The 22,287-nt window shown below is 37.5% G+C and overlaps 1 protein-coding gene across 3 annotated transcripts in view; it reads right to left on the bottom strand.

Annotated features, from left to right (window-relative positions):
* Positions 1-22,287, bottom strand: part of EPHA6 (EPH receptor A6) — a 501,230-nt gene that overhangs the window by 159,908 nt on the left and 319,035 nt on the right. For all 3 annotated transcript variants that reach the window (XM_014947321.1, XM_014947319.1, XM_014947320.1), the window contains one exon: positions 522-646. In XM_014947321.1, coding sequence (XP_014802807.1) covers positions 522-646 — 125 coding nt within the window. The remainder of the gene's footprint in view (positions 1-521; positions 647-22,287) is intronic.

The following is a 22,287-nucleotide window of genomic DNA, read 5'->3' on the forward strand; positions in this document are numbered from 1 at the left end:
TCACTTATGTGTGAAATCACGTAATTTTGACAGAATGCTAGAAATTCAACAGGAATGCCATGCATTTTCTCCCTCGTAATCTTTTGTAACCCCCTAAGCAAGGCTGATGCACTCTCATTTAAGCATAGATTATTGCTAAATAATGTTGCAGAATTAAACCACATTGATATTCACCTTAACTCTATTGTTTCAGTGTCACTCTAATGTAGAGTTTTACAGTCCATAAATCAAAATACGTTCAAGCATATGATCCATTTATCCATGTTCGTAAATGTAGTTATTATGAGACAGGTATATCTACTGCCTGCATGATGCTGTACTTGATTTTGATGGGAAACAAGACAGTCATTAACAAGTCAGAAGTAAAACAACGAAAAATCAGTACAAAATAAAACATCTACTTATATAGTATTGTATATGGGATCAAGTGAAAGGTTAAAAGTATTTTTTTTAATATTAAAAATACAAAACATATTGCTCTTTAGGATCTGAGTTTGGGTGATGCTGTAAGTGAGACCTACTTTCTCATAGTACTTGATCTCGTAGTCCAGAATGGCTCCATGGGGAAAGTCCGGCTCTTGCCAGGAGAGGGCAATGCTGTTTTGGGAAGCCCAGTCCTTCCTTACCATACCTATCAAGGAGGGTGCTGAAAGGGAAAAGGATAACTAAGGGTTAAAAACGAAGCACACGGTTTATCCTTTCAACCTACTGTCTTAGGATACCAACCCAAGGTAACTTTGAGTGACCTCCAGGCAGAAAAGCATGACAGATGGCAATTCTCAGGGAAACGATATAACCTGGAATTAATGTCTCAAGTACATACCACCATCTCCTTTGTTAAAGTGCAGACCAGGTTCTAAAAAAAAAGGCTTTATACAAAAACATAGAAAGAAGTGCCTGTGCTGGTCGCCACCACTGGCTGCACAAAACCAGGTTGTGCTGCTGGCTCCAAGGACATTGTGTCCAGAGCAGAACCATGTTTCAGAGACAGTAAATTCTACATTCAGGACAATCTGCATTAAATGTCATAATTAAAATGTGTAAAATGGACATTCAGTTTACTCTTTGGAGTAACGTAAAGTGACACAGCTCAAGACAGGTGCATTGAATCCTGTTCCTGCTAGCTGGGATGGCCACAGCAAGGGCATTTTAGCCTGTCAATGAGGTACCTGTGTGCACAGAAGATCCAGCTCATTAGAGGCAGCCAGTGGCAGGGCCTGGGTTATGGGCAAATTGTAGGGCCAAATCTACCTGCTGTAATTGATACTGCGGGTCTGCAGCAGTGCAGTGAGCAAGAACCACTTTCAGGAGCTTTTGGAAGGGGCCCACGGTGGGTGGGTGCACCCAGGAGCCAAATTATCTTACTATGGGTTAGCTGATTTTAAGAAACACGTTTTCAGCCCTTTTGGAAAAGAAGATGCAGTTATCTATGCAATAATTTCAAATGGTGCAAAACTTGCATTTTAGAAGAGGATCTTTGCTTGTTTTATTAATGCGGTCAAGCATGTCAAAGGAGGTCTAACATTCTACAGACGCCAATGCTTTTTTAATAGTATTGATGCACAGCTGTCCCAAATGTTACAATAAAACCAGTCACATCCTGAAGACAACTGAGTAAGCTGAACAAACCAGCTACCATAAAAAAAAAATTCTTCCAGTGGTTCACAACCTTCACTATCTGTCATTCCAATAAAAAATATCAGTTTATTACACACTCTCCCCCATTCTCTATTATGAATCTTAATCTCTTCTAAGCTTCTAAGGAGCTGTCTCTTAAAAATAACACATTTTTATGACTTCTGTTTTTATCTTTTGAATGAAAGAGTGTCCCTAGGAAAATGAAATAAGTATCTGTTTCTAGTCACAAAATTTCACGCCTTAGTTTTCTTTCCTGTAAATATTTCAGGAAGTTTAAGAAATGAAAACAATAAATAAATTATAGAATTCAAACAAATGGTGAAGAAAACAAAACCAGTTGTTTTCCTTTGAAAAAAGGGAAACTCTACACACAGACATGCACATAACAATCTCTTTCTCTGTGACAGGGCATTTATCCAAGACAGAAAATAAACTTCAATCCACTCTCAATCCTCCCTGTGGATAACTATTCTGTGGTATAATAGACCAGTCCTCTCTGAAGTGAAAAAAAACCCAACCCAACATGTAACTCTGAATGACAAAAAACTACCAAAAGTATTAAGTAGATAAAACAGAGCTTGCACAAAAAACTGTCCTACACCTGTAGGTTATGCCATTTTAACCACAGCTCTAATGCAAGGGAATGAGAGGAAAAAAGAATTCCTGCCACACTGAATAAAGGATTAACCTATTTTTCAGGGAGTCCTTAAACAGCATAATGTAAATAACAGAATAGAACAAATACAAATAAATAAATAAAAAGCATTCGTAGGTTCTGGGCCAAAATGTCATCCCTGAGTGCGTTTAACTACTCCCTCAGTTAAAATGAAAGTTTTACTCTTGAAATTTCAGGTGAAGCTGAACTCTCATAATATTTCTCTAGGGTAAAATCAGCTATTCCAAGCAGACAACAAAGATAGGTCTGTTTAAAGGAAAACAGGAGCTAGCAAACATGGATTTGTATTTGCTGAACACTCATTGAGGGCCTATGAGGGCAATTGCTCATATACATTTGTTTACTGTTTGCTGGTTTGAGTCACTCACTGGTATTGAGATGTGATCTGCAGGAGCCTTTGAGGCAGCCATAACAACCTTTCAGATACACCTTATACACCCTGTGTGCCGGCTCACAGGTAAAGGACATCAGCTGGGCCACCTTCCCTAGCACATCATGGCTTCTTCTCACTCCATTTGGGGGTTCATTGGTCAGACAACCAAATCCTTGCAAAACAATCAAGCTTGATTAAAGAAAACACCAGGTTAAACTTTGGATATAATTATATTCTTGGGCTTCCCAGGCTTTTAAAATACAGCTTACTGATATTACAGTTCTTCAAATTATGACCTAACATTTAAAGGCTTTTCATATGTACCGCATGTGGTGCATTTTGTTTTGGGTTCTGATTTCCAAATTTTACAGCAATTTGTGTTTTCAGCTGAGCTCACCACTCTGACTCTTCCACTTGTGTAAGCCCATGTCAAAACACAGTCCTAGCACAACAGAAGATCCCCTCAAAAGTTCAGTATAAGAAATAGCCCACATCTTCTTCCTGGGAGACAACTCAGTAGCAAACTTATGAAAGAAAATTACTTCAACCCTCTCCTAAACCAGCTGTGCTTGTCCTGCACTTGAAACTGTAAGCCCCATACAGCAAGGCTCACCTCACACCTGTAGCATTGTGCTAACACTGCATCCCCTAAATCAAAATGGGAAGGTGTGTACATAAGACTGTGAGTATGAGAAGCATATTTGTGGTTGTATTAGGGTGCTGGGCACAAAAAAAAAAGTGTGCTTTTTAACAAAAAGCCACAGAAAAGCCACCATTAACCATTTCTTATCTGTTCAGAAAGATCATAGAATCATAGAATGCTTTCAGTTGGAAGAGACCTTAAAGATCATGTTCCAACCCCCCTGCCATTGGCAGGGACACCTTCCACTAGACCAGATGATCCTACATTTGTCATACAGAAGTTATCTATTCACATCTCAGAGGAAATAATGACTTTTAGGAAAAGTATTCCAGTCAGAAATTTATTGTACAAAGAAACAAACAAATCAAATCAAGTAATTAAAAGCCACAGCTTGCTCAGTTTCTGTATCTTTAGTTGTTGTGAAGGGCTACTAAAAGCAATACTTTCTACAGAGAAATTTCAGCTTCTTATAACAGTTGCTCACTGGAGCAGAAGTTACTGAGACCCTAAAGATCCTATCCATTTACTATTAACTCTCTTTTTAACTGGAAAATTGTAAAACAGGTAAATCCTATTTGCCCATTTATAAAGACTGCTCTAATGTTCCTTTGATGAATCAATGGGAAGTTCTTTTAATTAATTGCTTCAAATCCAGTAGCTGCAGGAGAGCTCTAATTTGGTTACCCAATGAAACCATTTGAAAAAAAAATATGCTTAGAAGCACAGCATGGCTTTTAATCACTTTAATGGCAGCATTTTCTTGCCATTGGTACTAAGCTGAAGGATAGTTTCTGGCTCTTGAGCTCAGCGCTGATCTCTGTTTTGTAGTGAGGATTCTTTGCACCATCTGCTCTCTCTGTTTTCCTCTACACTGTTATAAATTTCTTGAACTGTGATGAGTCATCTACAATGCTGTGAGCTCCTCATTTAATTTAGTCTGATAAGTTTCTTTGTCTTTTCAAATTTGTACTGAATAATGAAAGCTCATTCCTCAACTCAGAGTGAGGTTATTTTATTCTAAATCTCTTTGGCTTCTCTTTTTCAGAAACCCTTTTCTCGTATGATACTCAAACGGCAGAAGATGTGTATTTTAAATTATGATTGTATTCCAGTGTCATTTGTCTAGAGACTTGCTCTTCTTCTAAAGTTGACTTCCATTATCTGTAACTGCCTGATTTCAAAATTGGTGACCTGTAGAATTTCTGAAGCTTTTTCCTTTAGTCCATTCTCTATTTTCCAATTTCTTGTTTCATACCGTTTGAAGTAGGCAAAGAATTTCCAGCATTTCTCCCCTGTTCTCCATGGTTGAACAATTTTAACATGGTGCTAATCCACTCTGAAGAGGCTTCAGACTCAAGGGGAGCTGATGACAAAAGCTCACTTGATGTCTGTCTGTACATGGAGTACTTTACTGCTCTACTACCTCATTTCGAATCTTATTTCTTTGGTGAAGAGAAACCATGAAAGCTCAATGTCCTTTTACTGGCTGGCAGAACAGGCCCTATTGGGTATGTACAATCGCTTTCTTGTTAAAAAATCTACCATCCAACAAACAAGAACAGTTGTATCACTGTCGTTTTCTTCCCTACGTGCCTTCTGCATTGTTTCTGTTTTGGCCAAGGCTGGCAGATACAAATTGGAAGGGAGGGAGGGGAAGGGTGATCTGAACTGTACACGTGTTGTGTTGAGGACTGCAACTTTACTGCTTTGGACGCCATCATCATGAGAAGGCTGTGGGTCTCAATGTGTAAAATACTGCCATTTGGGATAACGTGGTCTAATTTAGTTAGATGTTTCTATACCTCTACTGATAACAATAATAATCTGAATTGCATATTTACTTATTATTCATCCTTGAGACCTCTGCCTGCCTCAAGGCACAGAAAAGACTATACTCCCCAAAATGTAGGGCTTTACCACATGTTTTCTGAGTATGGGTTTCCCAGCAGAGGAGGGAATCCAGACCCCTCCCTGCCTCTTCTTTTTCTCCTACCTCAGCCACTTCCCAACTGCAGTTGGGGGAAAATACTGACTAAGCCCCACTCAGCAAACTTGTTTTTCTTTGAAAACTCATTAATTGATCTCTTCTAGTTTCATAGGATACAGTTAGAGCAGAAGATCTGCTTTAACATATGCAGGGAGCCTGCATTCTCTTGTTGGGGAACAATTTCTCTCATTAAGGGAAAGACAGTTGAGGGTGGAAGTTCTCACAATGCTACGAGGACTAATTTTAGTTGACTTAGGTTTCATGTCTGTGTTGGTCAGAGACAAAAGACTGTTAATTAAGAGAAAAGGACTTTTTCAAGCTTATATCACAGGATAATGGCATTAATTAAATCACACTGTACACTATACTTAACACTATGAAACCTATGTTTATCTAATCATCCAAAACACATTCAACAAAGATTTTAGGAAATTAATGAAACAGAATATGGTTTAAGTATATTTACTTTCAAATATTTTCTCCTTTTGTTTAACTGTAAACTAGAAACTTCTTTTGTAAACTACTGATAATATTAGATTGAAAGGAAAAGGTGGTCAAGATTTGTGTCTCTTTACAAATGCAGCTATAGTTTTTAAAAAAAACCCACCACTGTTAATTTTTTGTAAAACCACATATATGTGGTATTTATAGAGATATACTGAGGTCCAATTTTCAAGTGCTTTTTCTGAACAGTAAAAAAAAACCTTCACACCTTTTTCTATACCAGATAATGCTATTATATTTTATTATATTTATACAGAATTTCTCCAGCCTAGCTTCTGTAACTGTATTAGAAATTCTATACTATTGGGCACTGAGTATGATTTTATATTATACATAGCAATAAATGAAGTCTGAGATTTTAATTCATGATCCCACACTTGGAAAAAAAGTTACTTCAGGGCACAGTAAGAAAAGTATTGATTTTACTTCTGATTCTAGAAAGTCTGTAAGAAAGGTAATAAGCAATAAAAAGATGTTTTCTTCTGGGAGAATTTTTACTCCAGTAACAGAACTGGAGGCAATGAAAGAACATTTCCTGATCAATGATAATGCCTCCAGTATTATTAGCATTTGAGCTATTTACCTAGGAAGGATTTGCCAGAGAAGCTAAGAGGCCCAAATCCTTCAGCCTGCTTTACTAACGGCATGTGTGACTTGTATTATCAGTCAACTGACAAGGATGCAGTTATGCTGCCTACCATCTACAGCGGTCTTCATTTCTGCAATATGATTATTTGTCCTCCACTAAAGATGCATTTCAACCTTTTTTTCTTTTGTGTTTGCTTGCTAATCTTTCTGTTGCTATCTTTGCAGGAGAAGGGAAGAGAGACAATTTTATGAGTGACGAATGTGGTATGGATTCAGGAGACCTATGTTGATATTCTTTTCTGGTTGTGCTTTAGAGATTTTCTTCAGTTTTTTGACTGGGCTACCCGAAAGTATGATGTGAATGTCAATATGTTCCATTATTTTCAATATCTGTGCGCTTTCATGTTAGAAGTTTGTGTGTGTTTCTACAGAAAAGTCTGAAAATTAAGCACAAGTTTACATGGAAAAAACATAATGGAAATATGAACATAAATTAAACTTTTACAAAAAACAACAGTTCATAACCCATGTCTCTGTATATTACAGATGTCCACATAGTGGAAGCATCTTTGGGTTTATGCTGAATTCAATAAGAATTCTTTTTCTTACCATACAAGGCTGCTTCCAATTATTATGGTGACTTGATAAGATACTTGATTCTTCACATAATAGAATCTCTTATCTTCTTAATCACCTCAGTGGTAATTCACAGTTATAATGCTTGGAGGGGATACTATTACTGGCTCTAACCTTGGAATTCAAAGTTGAGCATGAAGTTTTCCTGACAAGGCATTAGAGCTAGCAAATTAACAGGTCTGGGGTGAAAAATAATGTTTTTGCTTTATTTTCTTACATTAGTTCCCTAAAGGTTTGCATTCAAAAGACTGCATAACAGTATACTTCTTTTGAAGCACTTCATTTACTGAAAAATAGGCCTCCAGCTAGCCATAATTATCATCTATTCCTCCATTTTAAATTCTTTCCCCTTGCAGATTTCCTTTGCTTGCTCAGAAATGGTGGATGGAAGCCAAGGGAACATAATACCATTATAAAAAAATGGATTCTGCTACAGTGTTGTGGGCTAAAGGTCATGATAGATGCAACCCTCAGATTTCCTCCAGGCTAAATGTAGATTCAGCATAATTTTTTTCCTACTCTGTTCTGTAACACAATTCTTTCTTTCTTGCTGCTTAATTTCTTTCTCATCTATTGTTGATCCTATGTATGAAGACAGTAATTATTTACCCATATGATTTTGCCACACTACAGATTTTCTTTTATTTATGAGATGTGCTGTCATTCATTATTTTGCAAGCTTGAGACAGAAGCACTCCTAGATCTGTACTTCTTACAGGAGCTGCTCAGTTCCTGATTCTTCAAAATGAATTATAGTACAAGATACTTAAAAGCAATTGTATAAAATAAAGCCTTATCAGCTGTCAGTAAGCCTGTGTGGATGTTCTGTTATCTGTGGTGAGGTGTATGGGAAAAACCTCAGAGTTCAAAAGTATTGTGAGGTATCTGGCATAATTTATAATACAGTGAGCAATTTAAAATATTTTAATAACATGCTTCTTTAAATAACAGTAGCTAAAAAATATTACACAAGTGTTTTACATATATTTATGTTTTAAGGAGTTACTTTATATGCTCTCTATTTCTGAAGCAAGTGGAAAAAAATCAGTTCAAACAAGCTCAGTGGAAGGGTGTGATTCCAGGAATTACAGACAAACAAAAAAAATCTGCAAAACTGAAAAGGATTGCCTGTCATATAAATGGAAATGATGTCAAATCAATGCCCTCTGACAACCAAAGGGATTTGCATCAGAACAAACAGATTCTTGGCTCCCTTCAATTGCCTTTTGTCGCTGGAGCAGCAGGAGACAAGAAGTGGCTTAAAGACCTAATAAGTCACTGGGATTCCTGAGCAATCAGATCTGCCTAAATCAGAGCTTCTCTGTCCTTGTCTGGCGGAAGACAACACTATGGTGTGGTGGCACTGGCATGTCAGCACACATCAGGTACCAACAACATACGTGACTGAATAGCACAACAAGAACATGGTAACTGGGGAAAACAAGCCCTCCGTTTCATTTGCTTCTTCAAGGCATTTTGTTTGGGATCAAGTAACAGACAATTTGATGTTACAGAGAAGGGTGCAAGAGGCCCCCCAGGCAAATCACTTCCCTTCCTATCACCTCTTATAATGATTATAAATGCCGTTGCTGTAGCTACAGCAGAAATAACAGAATACCATATTCTGTATCCTTAACAAGTAGATTTGCTGCTTTCATAAGCTCAAATGTTATGTGTTGTGCTGTTCACTGTTACTCCTGACTTAGACATTATGGCAAGCCACTGCTTGTTGGACAGTAGCACATACCATTTGAAACTGGTGTGCATGCTCTCCTGGGTAACTTCCTGACATGCAGGATTCCTCTTAAGATTGAAGGCAGAGCACCTTATAGGTTTTCATTTTTAGGAAACCTGTGCTAAAAGAGAAGGAGTTGGGAGAAACTGGTTTATCAGTAGATTCAGATTGCTACTATAATGATGTTAATCAGTGTAAAAAAAGAAGTGTTCCAGCCAATGTGCTATGTAAATTATAAATATCGTGCCAGCACTACTAGGTGGCACAACCTGTGGTGATACATTTCTCCAGAGAACTTTGTTTCCAACCTCCAAGTGTAACCAAGGAATTGCTATAAATTTATTGGAATACAAGTTGAGGTTAAGAAGGCGTCATTTTTTGCAGCAAGGTGTCATGATCGAAACAGAGCTGTAAGTAAGTCTCATTCAGCAGCAACCCCTCCAGGGTCAACTGGAACCAAATTGCACTGCAGAACTTCCTGCTGCTAAATTGATCTCAGAAGTTTGAAAATGAAATAAGCAGGTTAAAAAGCACTAGGAAATCTGCAATCTTTTCACTCCATTAATTGCTACTCATCCAGCAATGTAACAAAGATAATCCTAAAATGTGCACTCGTTTCAGCAAATCTTTCCTGCTCTTGTTTATATGAAAATATGAGACTGCATCAGATTGTAGGTCATTCTCTGTCAAACAGTACTTCACAGGTCTGAAAGAGGTTTTTCTTTTAGCAAGAAAATCATGAATATTTCATGTGAACATCTTCTGTGAACCTTCTGTAAAAGCTGTGTTTGTTGGCATGTGCAGAGAATGTCAGAGCTACTGCACTTCAACATTTTGAGTGAATATATGTAACTGCATGGAGATCCATCTGATATTGACTGAAAATGTACATATCCAAACAATTTCCCTAAAAATGTTGATTTTGACAATGCATTTTATAAATGATAGTGATGCTAAATAAATATGCCTTCATAAATTAATTCTCCCAGTGATGTTAGAACAAACAATATGATATATGATATATATGCTAAAAAGACTCCAAAGTTTGCTCTCATCTGTTCATTACAAAGTATCATTAGATAACAATAAATGCTATGGTTTGGTCTATCTCTGTTTTACATAGGGTTGAGTACCTTTTAAAGCTTTAGTACTTAGACCTATGCACAGAACAGCACACCCTTTTAAAGTCTGGCGTGCGGACAATAAGAAATGCCTCTAGAAGGCAAATAATGGTTTGTACTCGATGTTCATGAATCACTGAAAAGCACTGTTGATGTCAAATGTACGTTAGATGTTCAATTTCTAGTCAAGTAGGGTGGAATTCATTTTACTTGACTCAGGTAATTTAAAAACTGGGGTTTACTTTTTGGCAAGTTGTCTTGATCCCCTCTGTAGTAAAAGGGAGACAGGCAACTCCAAAGGGCAATTTGTCATACCTGTCATAGACACCATCTTAAGGTGTCACAGATTGAAGACTGGAGCTGCCTGTTTAGACCCTGAACTGTGAGATGGCTGCCAGTAGATCAAATGTATCCTATCCCCTAGTTTCAGCCATAGTGTTCAATACATGCATCACTACAATTAACACAGAAGCTTAGTACAAAATCAGCCACGGATCTTCTTTAAAGGTGACAGCTAGAGAAACACAAAAGTAATTTTAGAAATGTCAACATCCTACATAATCTTACAATCTTTTTCACCCCTAACTTCTGTTTCGTCTGGGGTCTGAGGTTCTGAAGAGGCAGTGGCTCTTTCTGCACTACTGTATTCATATATTCTGAAAACGTCACCCAAATATTAAATGCTTTTGAAAAATAAATGCCTCTTTTTTGTGTTTATGTCTTTCAAGAAGATTGAGTCTCTTTTATTCACAAAGACAAAACTCCCCAGAGTTAAAGAACCATTGGGACCTAAAGAGTTTTCAGCTATTTCACTTGTATAAAAATTAAAACACCAAGAAAACAGAGCAGTCTAGAAATTAGATCAGAGAATGGGCAGTAAAAGATGTTTCAAAGAAAGGTTTGTTGAATCCTGAGCAATTATGGAACAGCCATTCAAAAGGGAACTTCAATTATTAGCTACTCGTTAGCTCATGTCCTGAAGCTTGTGGTTTTATACATATTACACATATCCATGCTTACGTACTGATAGACAATCCCCTGACAGAGATCCAGGTGAGGAAGAAACCTGAGCATTCACACTTCTAGATCAGTGCACAACTTCACTTAAGGAGCCTGTCTGTTATTTGCAAGAAATTAATTATCTGATGACTGCCTTCTTAACAAGAGCCTCTGAATTCTCAGAGCTCTTGCCTTTGTGCCCCTTTGGTATTTCTGTTCTTTTTCTTGGCACTGTCTTAACCAGTTTTTGTGTTCTTCAATGTTCTTTGTGTTGAACTCTGCCCTTATAGTTTTTTTGCAAGTCTATTCTTCATCTTCTATCTCTACGCGAAACCAGAACAAGAAAGGTGTGAAAGAAAAGAAAAAAGGGAATGGGAAGGGGAAGGGGAAGGGGAAAGGGAAGGGGAAGGGGAAGGGGAAGGGAAAGGGAAGGGATTTACAACCTCTTCTTGTCCAAGGGACAAAGTTTAGGTGACCTGCTGACACATGCAGAGTTTGTACCGGTCATTTTCTAGAGAGAACCACAAAAATTCTGTGGTCTCCAAAAAGCTAGGAAGTTGACAGACATTCAGGCAAGAAACACAGAAAACATGCCTTATTAACTAACATGCTACTGAACACTGCTGGGAGCTGGAAGAGTATAATTTGATATTTTACCTATTTTCTTCCATCAATGTCCCTTGTTGCTTATTTTCAGAGAGAAAATAATGGACAAGATTAACCTTTTGAAATTCAGATGTATTGTCTGATTAGAGAGCCTTCTGTTTAACTCAGTCCCAAGCAGAGAGGCAAGTTTGTTACACTCAGCTTTCCTCTGACATAAGCTTTTATCTATCCCTAAATAGTCTCCTGCACTACAGAAATTCTACAGAGAGAAAACACCCAGTTATGCAGCTTAGGTAGTTGCTTGTAAGAAATAATGGCTCATATCCACACAGCATATTAGTGGTGTAGAGCTGAGTGCTTCAGGGTCTAACTTTTAAGTGCCTGATCCTCAAAATGAGATTTAGAGTTAAATCATGCTACATCTCCAAGGCTCCTAATGCTGTCAAAACAGAGGCAATCCAGAGCGTGCACAAGAGCAGAACTCAAGAATTCAGACAACTTTCAGTTTGACAGCTGATTTAGGCATACATGGGTGTTAAGCCCCGCCAGGTTAAACATTGGTATTGCACTACTGCTGACAAGCAATATTGTTCCATTGGAATAACTCAAAAAATGCTCTCATGAGCAAAATATTGTTCAGCCTTTTTTACTATTTTCATTAAGTAAATTTTCCCATTTCAAATCCTCAAGTTTTTTAAATAATTATCTTTGCCCAATATCACACTTTGTTTTGAGATTCAGTTGTAAGTCTGGAGTTTGATTGTAAAGTTTGAGAAATTAATGTATTCACACAGGATATTTAAAGTATTTTTGGCAAGCAAACAAACAAAATCAAACAGTACGATCCTCTCATTCAGATCCATGTCTCAGTAATTGGCAATGGTTTCTGTCTCTGTCACATTCGTCTTACAATATTCTACAACAGGTAATTTTCTCAAGTCCCTCTGTACTCAAACATATGGTGAAACCTGTGCAAATCGACCACTGAAACATAGCAACTACTAAGGGAATCTTTGATATAGGAAAAAAAATAATCCTCCACACATGTAGCAATTCCTTAAAGGACATCTAGAGGATACTATCTTAGCATGGCTATGAAAGAGTCCTCACAAATTCAGATGTGTGCACTCCAGATCTACTAGTTCTTTATATATACTGTTCAGAAAATATGGGTTAGTAAAATGTCATCAAAAAGGAAGTTCAAAAATATCAACAAAATAAATCATACAGAGTAACTTTATAATAGTTTTCAAAAATATTATTCTGCTTGCACAGAATAATTTTGTGCCAATAACCTGATGGACAAGAAAAATGAAAACAAATGGGCCATTTATGTATTGCAGTTTTTCATCCTAAAATACACTTGTTATCATTTTGAGGAACCCACATCAATGGCAATAATTTGCTGAGCCATCATGTTAACTTTGCCATGAATCAGAATTTTCTACGCTTCATTAATGATCGTGATCACAAAGTATTTGTGGTGTTGACTTAACTACTCGTGACATGGGTGGTCAGATATATTGTGATTGGGTTTGTAACTGCACATGTTAGGCAAATTGATCTTCCCCTGAAATGTCATTCCAAAAATTACCACTTTGACTAAATGCGTAAAATCTTGATGAAGAAAGGCTGTTTTGATAATTAATTCATTGGCTCTGCCTGACATGGGAGGATTCGGCTGCCCTGAGAAGGAACTCCTCTAACTTTAACAGCTTTGAGTTTACTATCAATCCTCACTTGCTGGTCAGTTCGAATTATATTTACACCAGGGTATTCAGATCATCTACTCTCAGTTACTTTAGGCATCCAATTCAATGGGAACATCTAAAGTTGGGAACATCTAAAGTTAGGAACATCAGGACCCTGTATAAATAGTGCAGACACGTAGTGCCCCCAGATGGAGACACAGAGCACCCTGCTTAGGTGTCTAAAGTCACTGAACACCCCACACCTTCTTTGGTGCTCCACCAAATAACTCAGGCTAAAAAAAAATACCCTCAGGGGCTGTAAGGGATTTTGTCTTTTAGTGCTGCTTGTCCAGAGACCCAGAGACAGATGACTTTCCCTTCCTCCAAAAAAAATACTGCACCATTACCTTTTCAAACAGTGAAAGAAGACCTTAGAGAACAGAACAAAATTCTACAAAAGAAACTTAGCAATTACATTTCTTCTAAAGATTATAAAATGGTGCATCTTAAAAGTGTCATGACCTCATCCTTCTGGTCCATGTTCTGCATGTCTTCTCAGTGGCTAGACTGGAAAGACAGACCTGAGGCACAAGGTGCCTCCAGTTTTTGGTTTTGGCTTTTTTTTTTTTTTTTTTCAGAGATCAGAACGAGTTAGACAAATGTTGCTCTTCCCCACCTAGGACCTGCTAATTGCTCAGTGCTTTCTCAAACACATCATGCATCTCTGCTAATGCACCTCTTCAGCTGAAAGTATCTTGTGTACTGTATGGTCTTAATTTGTCCCTCAATCACAGAGGTCAGTGGAGCTGCACAACAGAATACTGAAAGGAATATAGCTATGATGTGTGCAACTGTATATTTAAAACATCTATCTCTATATTAGTTTCTCTCTATATTTGTGCATAAATTTTATCTTTAAGCTATGTCTTCCACACAATCATATATATACACCAATAACTGCACTGACATAAATGCTAATGAATTTTGCTCATAAATATATACAAATACAGAAAAGCCTATAAAACACTGAGTTCTCTTTCCTCAACTGGTAGAAATTTCTCACCTTTAACCCACACTCACAAAACAACCTTACTGCCTTTTTTTTTTTTAATTAAAATGGCAATCACACTAACCTTACGGTATTCTATACACTTTGACATTACCATGCAATATCTTTAAAACAATGCATTAAACATTTCATAATGAAATCTTTTGCATTGGAACCTCCTATCAAGTACGATCCTGTTATAACATCTACATACCAATTTCAAAGATGTTGCTTGCTTCCTATTAAATTAAGTAGAAACACAAGCATGGTGCTCCAGATTCCAAGATAACAATAATCACTCTTGCATAATGGTTTTGTAAGCACACAATCCTGAACACAAAGGAATACAAAATAGCTGATCGGAGACATTTATTACCATTCTCAAGTAATTGGAACCAGCAAGGAAGAAAATAGTTGATGTATTTCAATGTTTAAACAGTTTGACAAAAAAATTAAAATTTTATATGTTTAAGAATGATTTGCAGACACTTTATGGTTCAGAATAATAAGTTGTAAAGACAATTGTTGTTATGATTGATAAATACAGAATTGAAATATTCAGGTAACAATTCTATTTCAAGTGTCATATATACACTGTTCTCAGTGTCTGAAACATTTCATATTTTACATAATCAGTTCATAAGTTTAAAGAGTTTTTATATGTATGTTGTTGTATTAAGGTAATAAGTGAATGCAATGTTTTTTCTCTATGAATAACACATATTTACATATAAAGCAGCATTATGGAAAAAAAAAACTCAACAGAAGCCAGATTGCTATGTTTTCCACTTTCTGCTTCAAAAAAAAAAAAGCAAGCAGATGTACCTTTCCAATTTCAGAATATGAGAACATGTAATGCGAATTATTCTTAGAATAAGAAATTAAATTAGGTCTCCTTTTACTTTAAATATTATTTTTAATGAATGGACTCCAAAAATATAATGCTGCATAAACATCGTTCTTGTTTGGAATTTGTTTTATGGAGAACTTGTTTTATAAAGTAAGAGACAAAATCTCAGAGAAAGTGTACTTTAAGCTTTTACACTAGTGAGACAGCAAAAGTGGAAGTCATTCCTTGCGTTTGAAAACGTGTACTTCAACGTAAGAAGCTGACAGAAATCTAATAATCTTTAGAGACATGATCTCAAATGCAATGCTTGTGCATGCACACAGCGGTTTGGTAAACTGCACAGCCCTTCTGAGATCTGCACTGCAGGCTGCTGAGAGAAGTAGCACCTCTTGCATGAGTGGGAGGCCCCAAGCCGAGCACAGTGGGGCTGCCCCCCTGGGATCTCCAGCTGGAGAGTGGGGTCCAGCCCCAGAGGCATGAATCCTGCAGTTTCCTGTCCCTCCACCTCTGCTGATGGGCAACCTGGCAAGCCTGTAGGGGTTTGGTTGTAGTTAACCTTCAGTGATGCTTTAATATCCCAGCCCTGGAGGATACATGAGGTTGGGTAACTCCAGAAGTGGAGTGCCTCGGCCTCAGCTCTAAGCCTTGCTCACCACCTTGGCTCTAGGGCTCTAATCTTTGCTCCTTACCATTGTGTGAGCTCTTGCATGGAACTGCTTGGTGTTCTGGTTAGTGGCTTCCCAGATACCTGGGATCTCCCAGGGATGAGTAATTATGGGATTTTTAAAGGGGAAGGCATGCTTCATGACATTTGGAGTTCTTTGAAAGTGTCAACAAACATATGGTTAAGGGGGGGTGCATTTAATACAGACTACACGGATTTCTTAAAGACCTTTGATGAAGTCCCTCACCAAAGCCTCTTAAAATAAGGAAGATCTTTGCATGGATAGAGAGTTGGATAAAGTTAGAAAACAGTGGGCAGGAATAAATGCTGTTTTTGTTTACAGTGGAACAAGGTTACCAGGAACCTCCTGCTGTACGTTTACTTATCCTGTGCCGTTTAAGATGCTCATGAATGATCTGGTGAGATGAGAAAGTTTGCTAAACCTATGACAAGCATGCTAAACCAACAACTATCAGGGTTGTAAAAAAGGAAGACTAACTGTGGAAAACTATGGAAGGACTGATTGGATAATAAAATGGCAGATGAAATTCAGAAGAGAGTGATGCACCAGGGAAAAAATACCCTAATTTCATAAGGAAAATGAGCTCTGAGCTAACCATTCCCAGCCAAGAGCAAGATCTTGGAGTTATAATAAATAGATCTACAAAAATGTCAGATTGGTGCTTAACTGTAATAAAAATATTAAATGAAATATTAGGGATTACAAAGAAAGGAAAAGAGAACAAACCAGACCTTCATATTGCCACAGCACAGGTCCACATCTCAAACACATTTTGAATATTGTGGGTAATTTTAGTCCCCTAATCTCAAACATTATATATTAGAACAGGATAGGGTTCAGAAAACAGCTACCACAGTTAGTATATTGAAGTTGTGGAATGACTTGCACACAAGCAACTCCAGAAAAGATTTGGGCTCTCCAATCTGAAAAGGAGGAAGCAATGGAAGGTTAAATCTTGAATGATATGGAGAACATAAGGAGTGATCATTGTTTCTTGGAGCACAAACACTAGACAGCATCAAATGAAGTTGAAAGGAAGTGATTCTTAATAAAATGTGAAATTAAGCTGCAGAATTCCTTGCCAAGGGATGTTATAGATTCTTTTTAAGATGCATTTAATAATAAATTATTAAACTGCTACTGGGCAAAGAAGTCTTCAAAGTACAACTTGTCAGAAGGTAGGTGAGTACTTGGGGAACGACTCTTGTAAACTTTTTTGTTCTCTTTGTTCTCTCTCTACCCTTCAGTTTTTGGCTACTGCCAGCGAGGCCAGGTGGATCAACAGTGTGATCCAGTACAACTACTCGTCTGTACTATAATCAAGAGACATAGAAAATGAATGTATGAGGAGAGTAGGGTTGCTGCCTGGCTTGGTTTTGTACTTAGTAACTTGATGAAGAGTCTTATTCTGGTTTTTTTTTGGATTTGATCTTTCTGTCTCTTTGTGCAGTGGTGATACATCTGGTGTCTTCTCACTGAATCTACTGCACGTGCATGGAGAATCTGCTTGCATCTTGTAGTAGATCTTCACAATCTGTGGCATCACTTGTATACCTCAGATGCACTAGATTCATTCAGCATGGAGTCCATTTGCACATATTCAGCAACTGTTCTCATAAATTGGCCAAGTGCTAACCATGCATGAAGTCACAGAAGTCACATACACAAGTAAATATAAAATGCAGCACACTTTCACTTGAATCTACATATAATACACAAAGTAAATTTTCAGCTAATTTGGAGGCTGAGGTAGTGTATGCTACCCCCACAGTCAGGCAGTTAGCAAACCACTGCACATCCACTCTTTGGACTGCCAGCTAGTTGATCAGAAGGTAATCTTGCTTGGCAGACAGGCCAGCAAAATGCAGGAATTTCACACATTTGGCTGGCTCCCTGGGGGAGGTTTGTTTTGCTTCTCCAGCCTGGGGCAGACTCATCGGTGAACAAACTGCTCTGGGATGGTCAGGAACGGAAGGAGTCCTCTCTGCACCATTTGCTATCCATGTTCTTTGACAGAGGATGAGCGAAAGCTGCAGGATGTGCATTGAGTGAGGGGAAATGCAGGAATGAAGAGACTTCAAGACATCAGTATTATTGCAGGAAAAGATCCTATGGAGGGAGCCACTGCAAGGAAACTTATGGAATGCCTGCAGGGAGTTAGTTGTACCAAAAAAGGAAAAAGCTTAAATATTAGCCCATCTGTGTGAGTGGGTTACCCAAGAGACATCTACATTGCCTGTGGATTTTTATAATCACACAAAGTAGGTGCTGAGATTAATACACCACTGGATTGATGTTTTTTCATAAGTTTCTGAGTGGCTGAGACATTACTTTCTTTAAAGTATGAGCTATACTCCTTAACATGACTCTCTTGGTTAAAGAACTCAGCATTGTCTTAAGGATCATCATTACCAAAACAGCAGCCATTTAATTCAACAAAGATGGGAATGGGTTGAAAAACTAATGTGAAAAAATTTATTACTTAATAATGTTTGCATAGCACATTGTCCTGGTTTGAGCAACACAGGGCTAATTTATCTTCCAGTGCCTGGGAAAACTGCACTTTTAGAAGAACTCTAGCATCTGAATTTGTGATAATATTTACTTTATAACCAACTATGGTATGTGGGTCTCAAGGTCTCAGTGTTTTCAAGTTAGCCAGGTATGGGTATGAGGAGGAGTGAGATCTGGGCGCTTGACCCAACAGGATTATTTGATACCATGAACTTCACATTCAATATAAATTAGAAAGTTTGCTGAGCATTTTTTTTAGTCCTCTTTGATGACTGTGATCCAGAGAACTTGCTCTGGTGGCCGACTGCTGAGGCCTTTTCTTCCTCCTGAAGCTGTACATTTGTTGTCCACTGCTGGGAGTGCACAACTTCCTGCTGATAGAATTGGCTGTGTATAATCCTTGTATATTTTATATTGGTATTGGGATCTGTATTGGTTCTTTAGTATTATTAATGCTAATTACTATATTACTTCCTGCTGATAGAATTGGCTGTGTATAATCCTTGTATATTTTATATTGGTATTGGGATCTGTATTGGTTCTTTAGTATTATTAATGCTAATTACTATATTAACTCTTCGCATTTCAACCCTTTTTTTCCCAATTCCCCTTCCCAGGTGAGGAAGGGTCATTGGGTGATAAAATAATTGTCCAAATGACAATAAATTGTTGTGGGTTTCTCAAACCATAATACACATTTAGTATGCATGTAAATCATAAAACTTTGAACGTTTACTGTCTATATCCTGCAGTACATAAAATAAGGAATAACTAGTCCCCTTCCACAGGTCAAAAAATAATAAGCACACTTTGGCTACCGATCAAACTGAAAATATGTAGAGATTGAAGCTGCCTCATCTGTGCTCTGGCAGCAAAGTGGCTGGGGCATGTTGCGACTGAATGAGAGTTATGAGCTAGAGTCCTGCCCTGCCTGTGCACTGAAAGCCACCTACAATCACTTTAGCTGCAGGTGCTTAAGCATCTGCAGGATGAGAGACAAGGGTGGCATGTCAGGCTGTCAGCAGCATGACTGACTGATGTGTCATTGCCTACAGCCATTTATATGCTGTACCTACACCAGTCCAACAGGTCACCTATGTAGGAACTGACTTTTTACCTAAACTGTCCAGAAAGCAAGGCTCTACGGGGGTTGTTTTTAAGTCTGCCTGCCATGTGAACTTAAAAATGCATATAAATGGCAGCTCCTGCTGGGCTTTACAATGCATTACATTTTTTGTTGTCATGTCAATGTGCATTTATTACAAACTATTTTTAGAATGAACACATGAGTCAGCATGTAAAAAAAAAAAAACCAAAACAACCCTCCTGCCCCCACATTTTCTATGATGATTACACTACTACCATGTAATGGAAGTTGAAGAAAGACACAAAAGTTCTTTGGAAGTTTAAACTGACTTTTCTTATCCAGTAGTAAGAAACAACAGTATGAAAATAGAGATATGCCAGCTGGCTTCAGTCAACTTTTACCAACTTACTGAGACGTTATTAGACAGGGAAAATATAAGCTTGGAAGTTGGAAGTCCAGTGCATACTTGTGAAAGTCTGTATGCATTACTTCAGAGGTGTGAAGCAACCACGGTGATATAAAAAAAACCCCCACAAGATGAAAAACAGTCTTCTGAAAAAAAAATGTTAAAACTATACAGGCTTTTAGAGAGAACATTTTTGTAGTTCATTTTAAGAACTTATTTTTACTTCTGTTTGCAGCACTCTAGTTCTTTTTTTTTTTAACTTTTGCTTTCATTTTCATAAGACATTTTTTATTACAAGCATATCTATCCCTAACGCTTGTGGAAACTCAGATTAATTACTCCTTGAAACTTTTTTTTCCCTGTGAATGAATACTGATTATCTTTTTTAAACAGAGTCTACTACTGTTACCTAACAACTGCACTAGATGCTGCTTATATAAAATAAGTGCATGTAAGAATCAGTGCTTATTGATCCATCTACAATACAAAACTATATGGCTTATTCCTGTGAACAAACATATGCTACTGGTAGGATCAGCCAGGTAAGAAACCAAAGGAAATAGAATTGATTTAGCCACAAAACTCTAGTTATTTTTCTTTCCATGTGGTTTATTTTGACCCTTCGGAGGGTACTCTGAGTAAAAATGGCATGTTGTCAAAGTGGCCAGTAGTAGTGTACAGAGATTCTGTCCTTAGTTTTCCTGTCTGGAAGTCATCCAAATCCTTTTCTATCTCACAACATCCCTGAAGACAAGGGTATTTTCCCAGCCAGAGAAAATCTCAGCAGACAATAAAGTTTGTTTTTATTGTAATTATCCATTTAAGTCTTTAGATAAAAAGAACAAAAAGGTCCTATAATTCATCCCATAACCCTAAATGTTTTAATTTAGGAATGCCTATAGTTATTTCCTTAGTGTTGCTGTTCATGTGCCTCATGTCACGAGTTTCTTCCTTTATCAGATTTCCTACATGCACCATAGTTTCCTCCTCTGGTTGTAAATGAGGCAACTAATTCTTGGGACATTAGGCAATTGTGATTGATGTCAGACACTGTCTGATGGAGACAGAAGAAGAGATTGACATAAGAAAATTAAAACTCTGATGATAGCCAAACTTCAGTTTTCAAATTTGTGTTAAAGCTTTGCAATAAAACCAGACTTTGTACAAGTAAAAATGAATGGTAATGATAATTTTAATGGAAAACCTTTAACCAGCCTGGCTGTTTACGTCTATAAGTTTTCTGCTTTCTCCCTGTATGATATACTTACATGTTTAAATGTAAGAATGACAAAAAATCTGGATGCTAGTGAACACACAGGTTCATCTTGGAGCACACAGGCTTTTTTTGGACTATCCATTTGAGACACAGGCAGACTACATTTTCTAAAGAATTAAAATACCCTCTGATCAAAATGATGTACTAAAATCCCCCAGAATTTATATACCACAATGATCAGGGATGGCTGATTACAACTAGCTTACTGAATTCAAATTAATCCCAGAACTCCACATGTTGGCTTTGCCACAAGCATTGCAAATGAGACAACTGATGAGTGAGGTGAATTTTGAAAATCAGACTATGCTAAGAATCTTATACCTGAGACAGAACAAATCTAGTCTTGCAAAATTTACAACATGGAAAAAGGAAGTTCTTAAGATATGACAGAAGGAAAAACTGGGATTGTACATCTGAACTCTTAGTAAACAAGATCATAAAGATTAGACTGTTACCAGGCCTGAGTCTCAGATTTACCACATTTTGAAACAGTGAAGTAAAGTGTAGACAAGATAAATACTGGAGATGATACTGGCAGCCAATAAAAGTACTTCAAAGTGCTCAATTATGATCTATTATTTATGATTTAGCACGAAAAGTGTGGGTAGGAGGAAAAGGTCCCTTTCTCAAATGCTTGAATCCAAGAGATGAGGAATGAAAGAACAGAAGGGAAAGGAATAAATGATTTCCTGAGTGAGGACATAAACTGTGTTTGTCTCTCACTCCTAGCAGGCTATCCCAACGTTTGAAATATGTAACAACATTAATAAAATTGCCTGGAATGATCTGAGACCATTTGTATCCTAAATAATGTATAAGCAGTGCAGGTTACTGTTGGGATTATTTTGGACTAACTCAGTGTCAAAACCATTGCTGTAACCAGAATCAGCTGGATTTTGGCCTCTCCACACATAACCGTGAAACTGCATTTCACATAGAATGGCTTGGGTCCAGGATCCCTTCCTTATGGTCAAAGCTGCTTATATAGCATCTGTAGAGCCTTACAACCGAAGGTATAACCTGTTACAATTAACGATTAAATGTAAATTACTACCAATTTTGAAATATATGTATTTGGTAATATATCCTGGATTTCCAAATGTACCATGCTCTCACAGCATCCAGATGGAGTTACAGCTGTGCAGCTTCTTTGCAGATCAGGTCACAGGCAACTAATTAGAATTTGGAGCAATAACAGTAGATGCTGCATGTTTAGAACTGAC

The sequence above is a fragment of the Calidris pugnax genome, unplaced genomic scaffold (genome assembly GCF_001431845.1).
Source record: "Calidris pugnax isolate Ruff unplaced genomic scaffold, ASM143184v1 scaffold95, whole genome shotgun sequence".
Classification (NCBI taxonomy): Eukaryota; Metazoa; Chordata; class Aves; order Charadriiformes; family Scolopacidae; genus Calidris; species Calidris pugnax.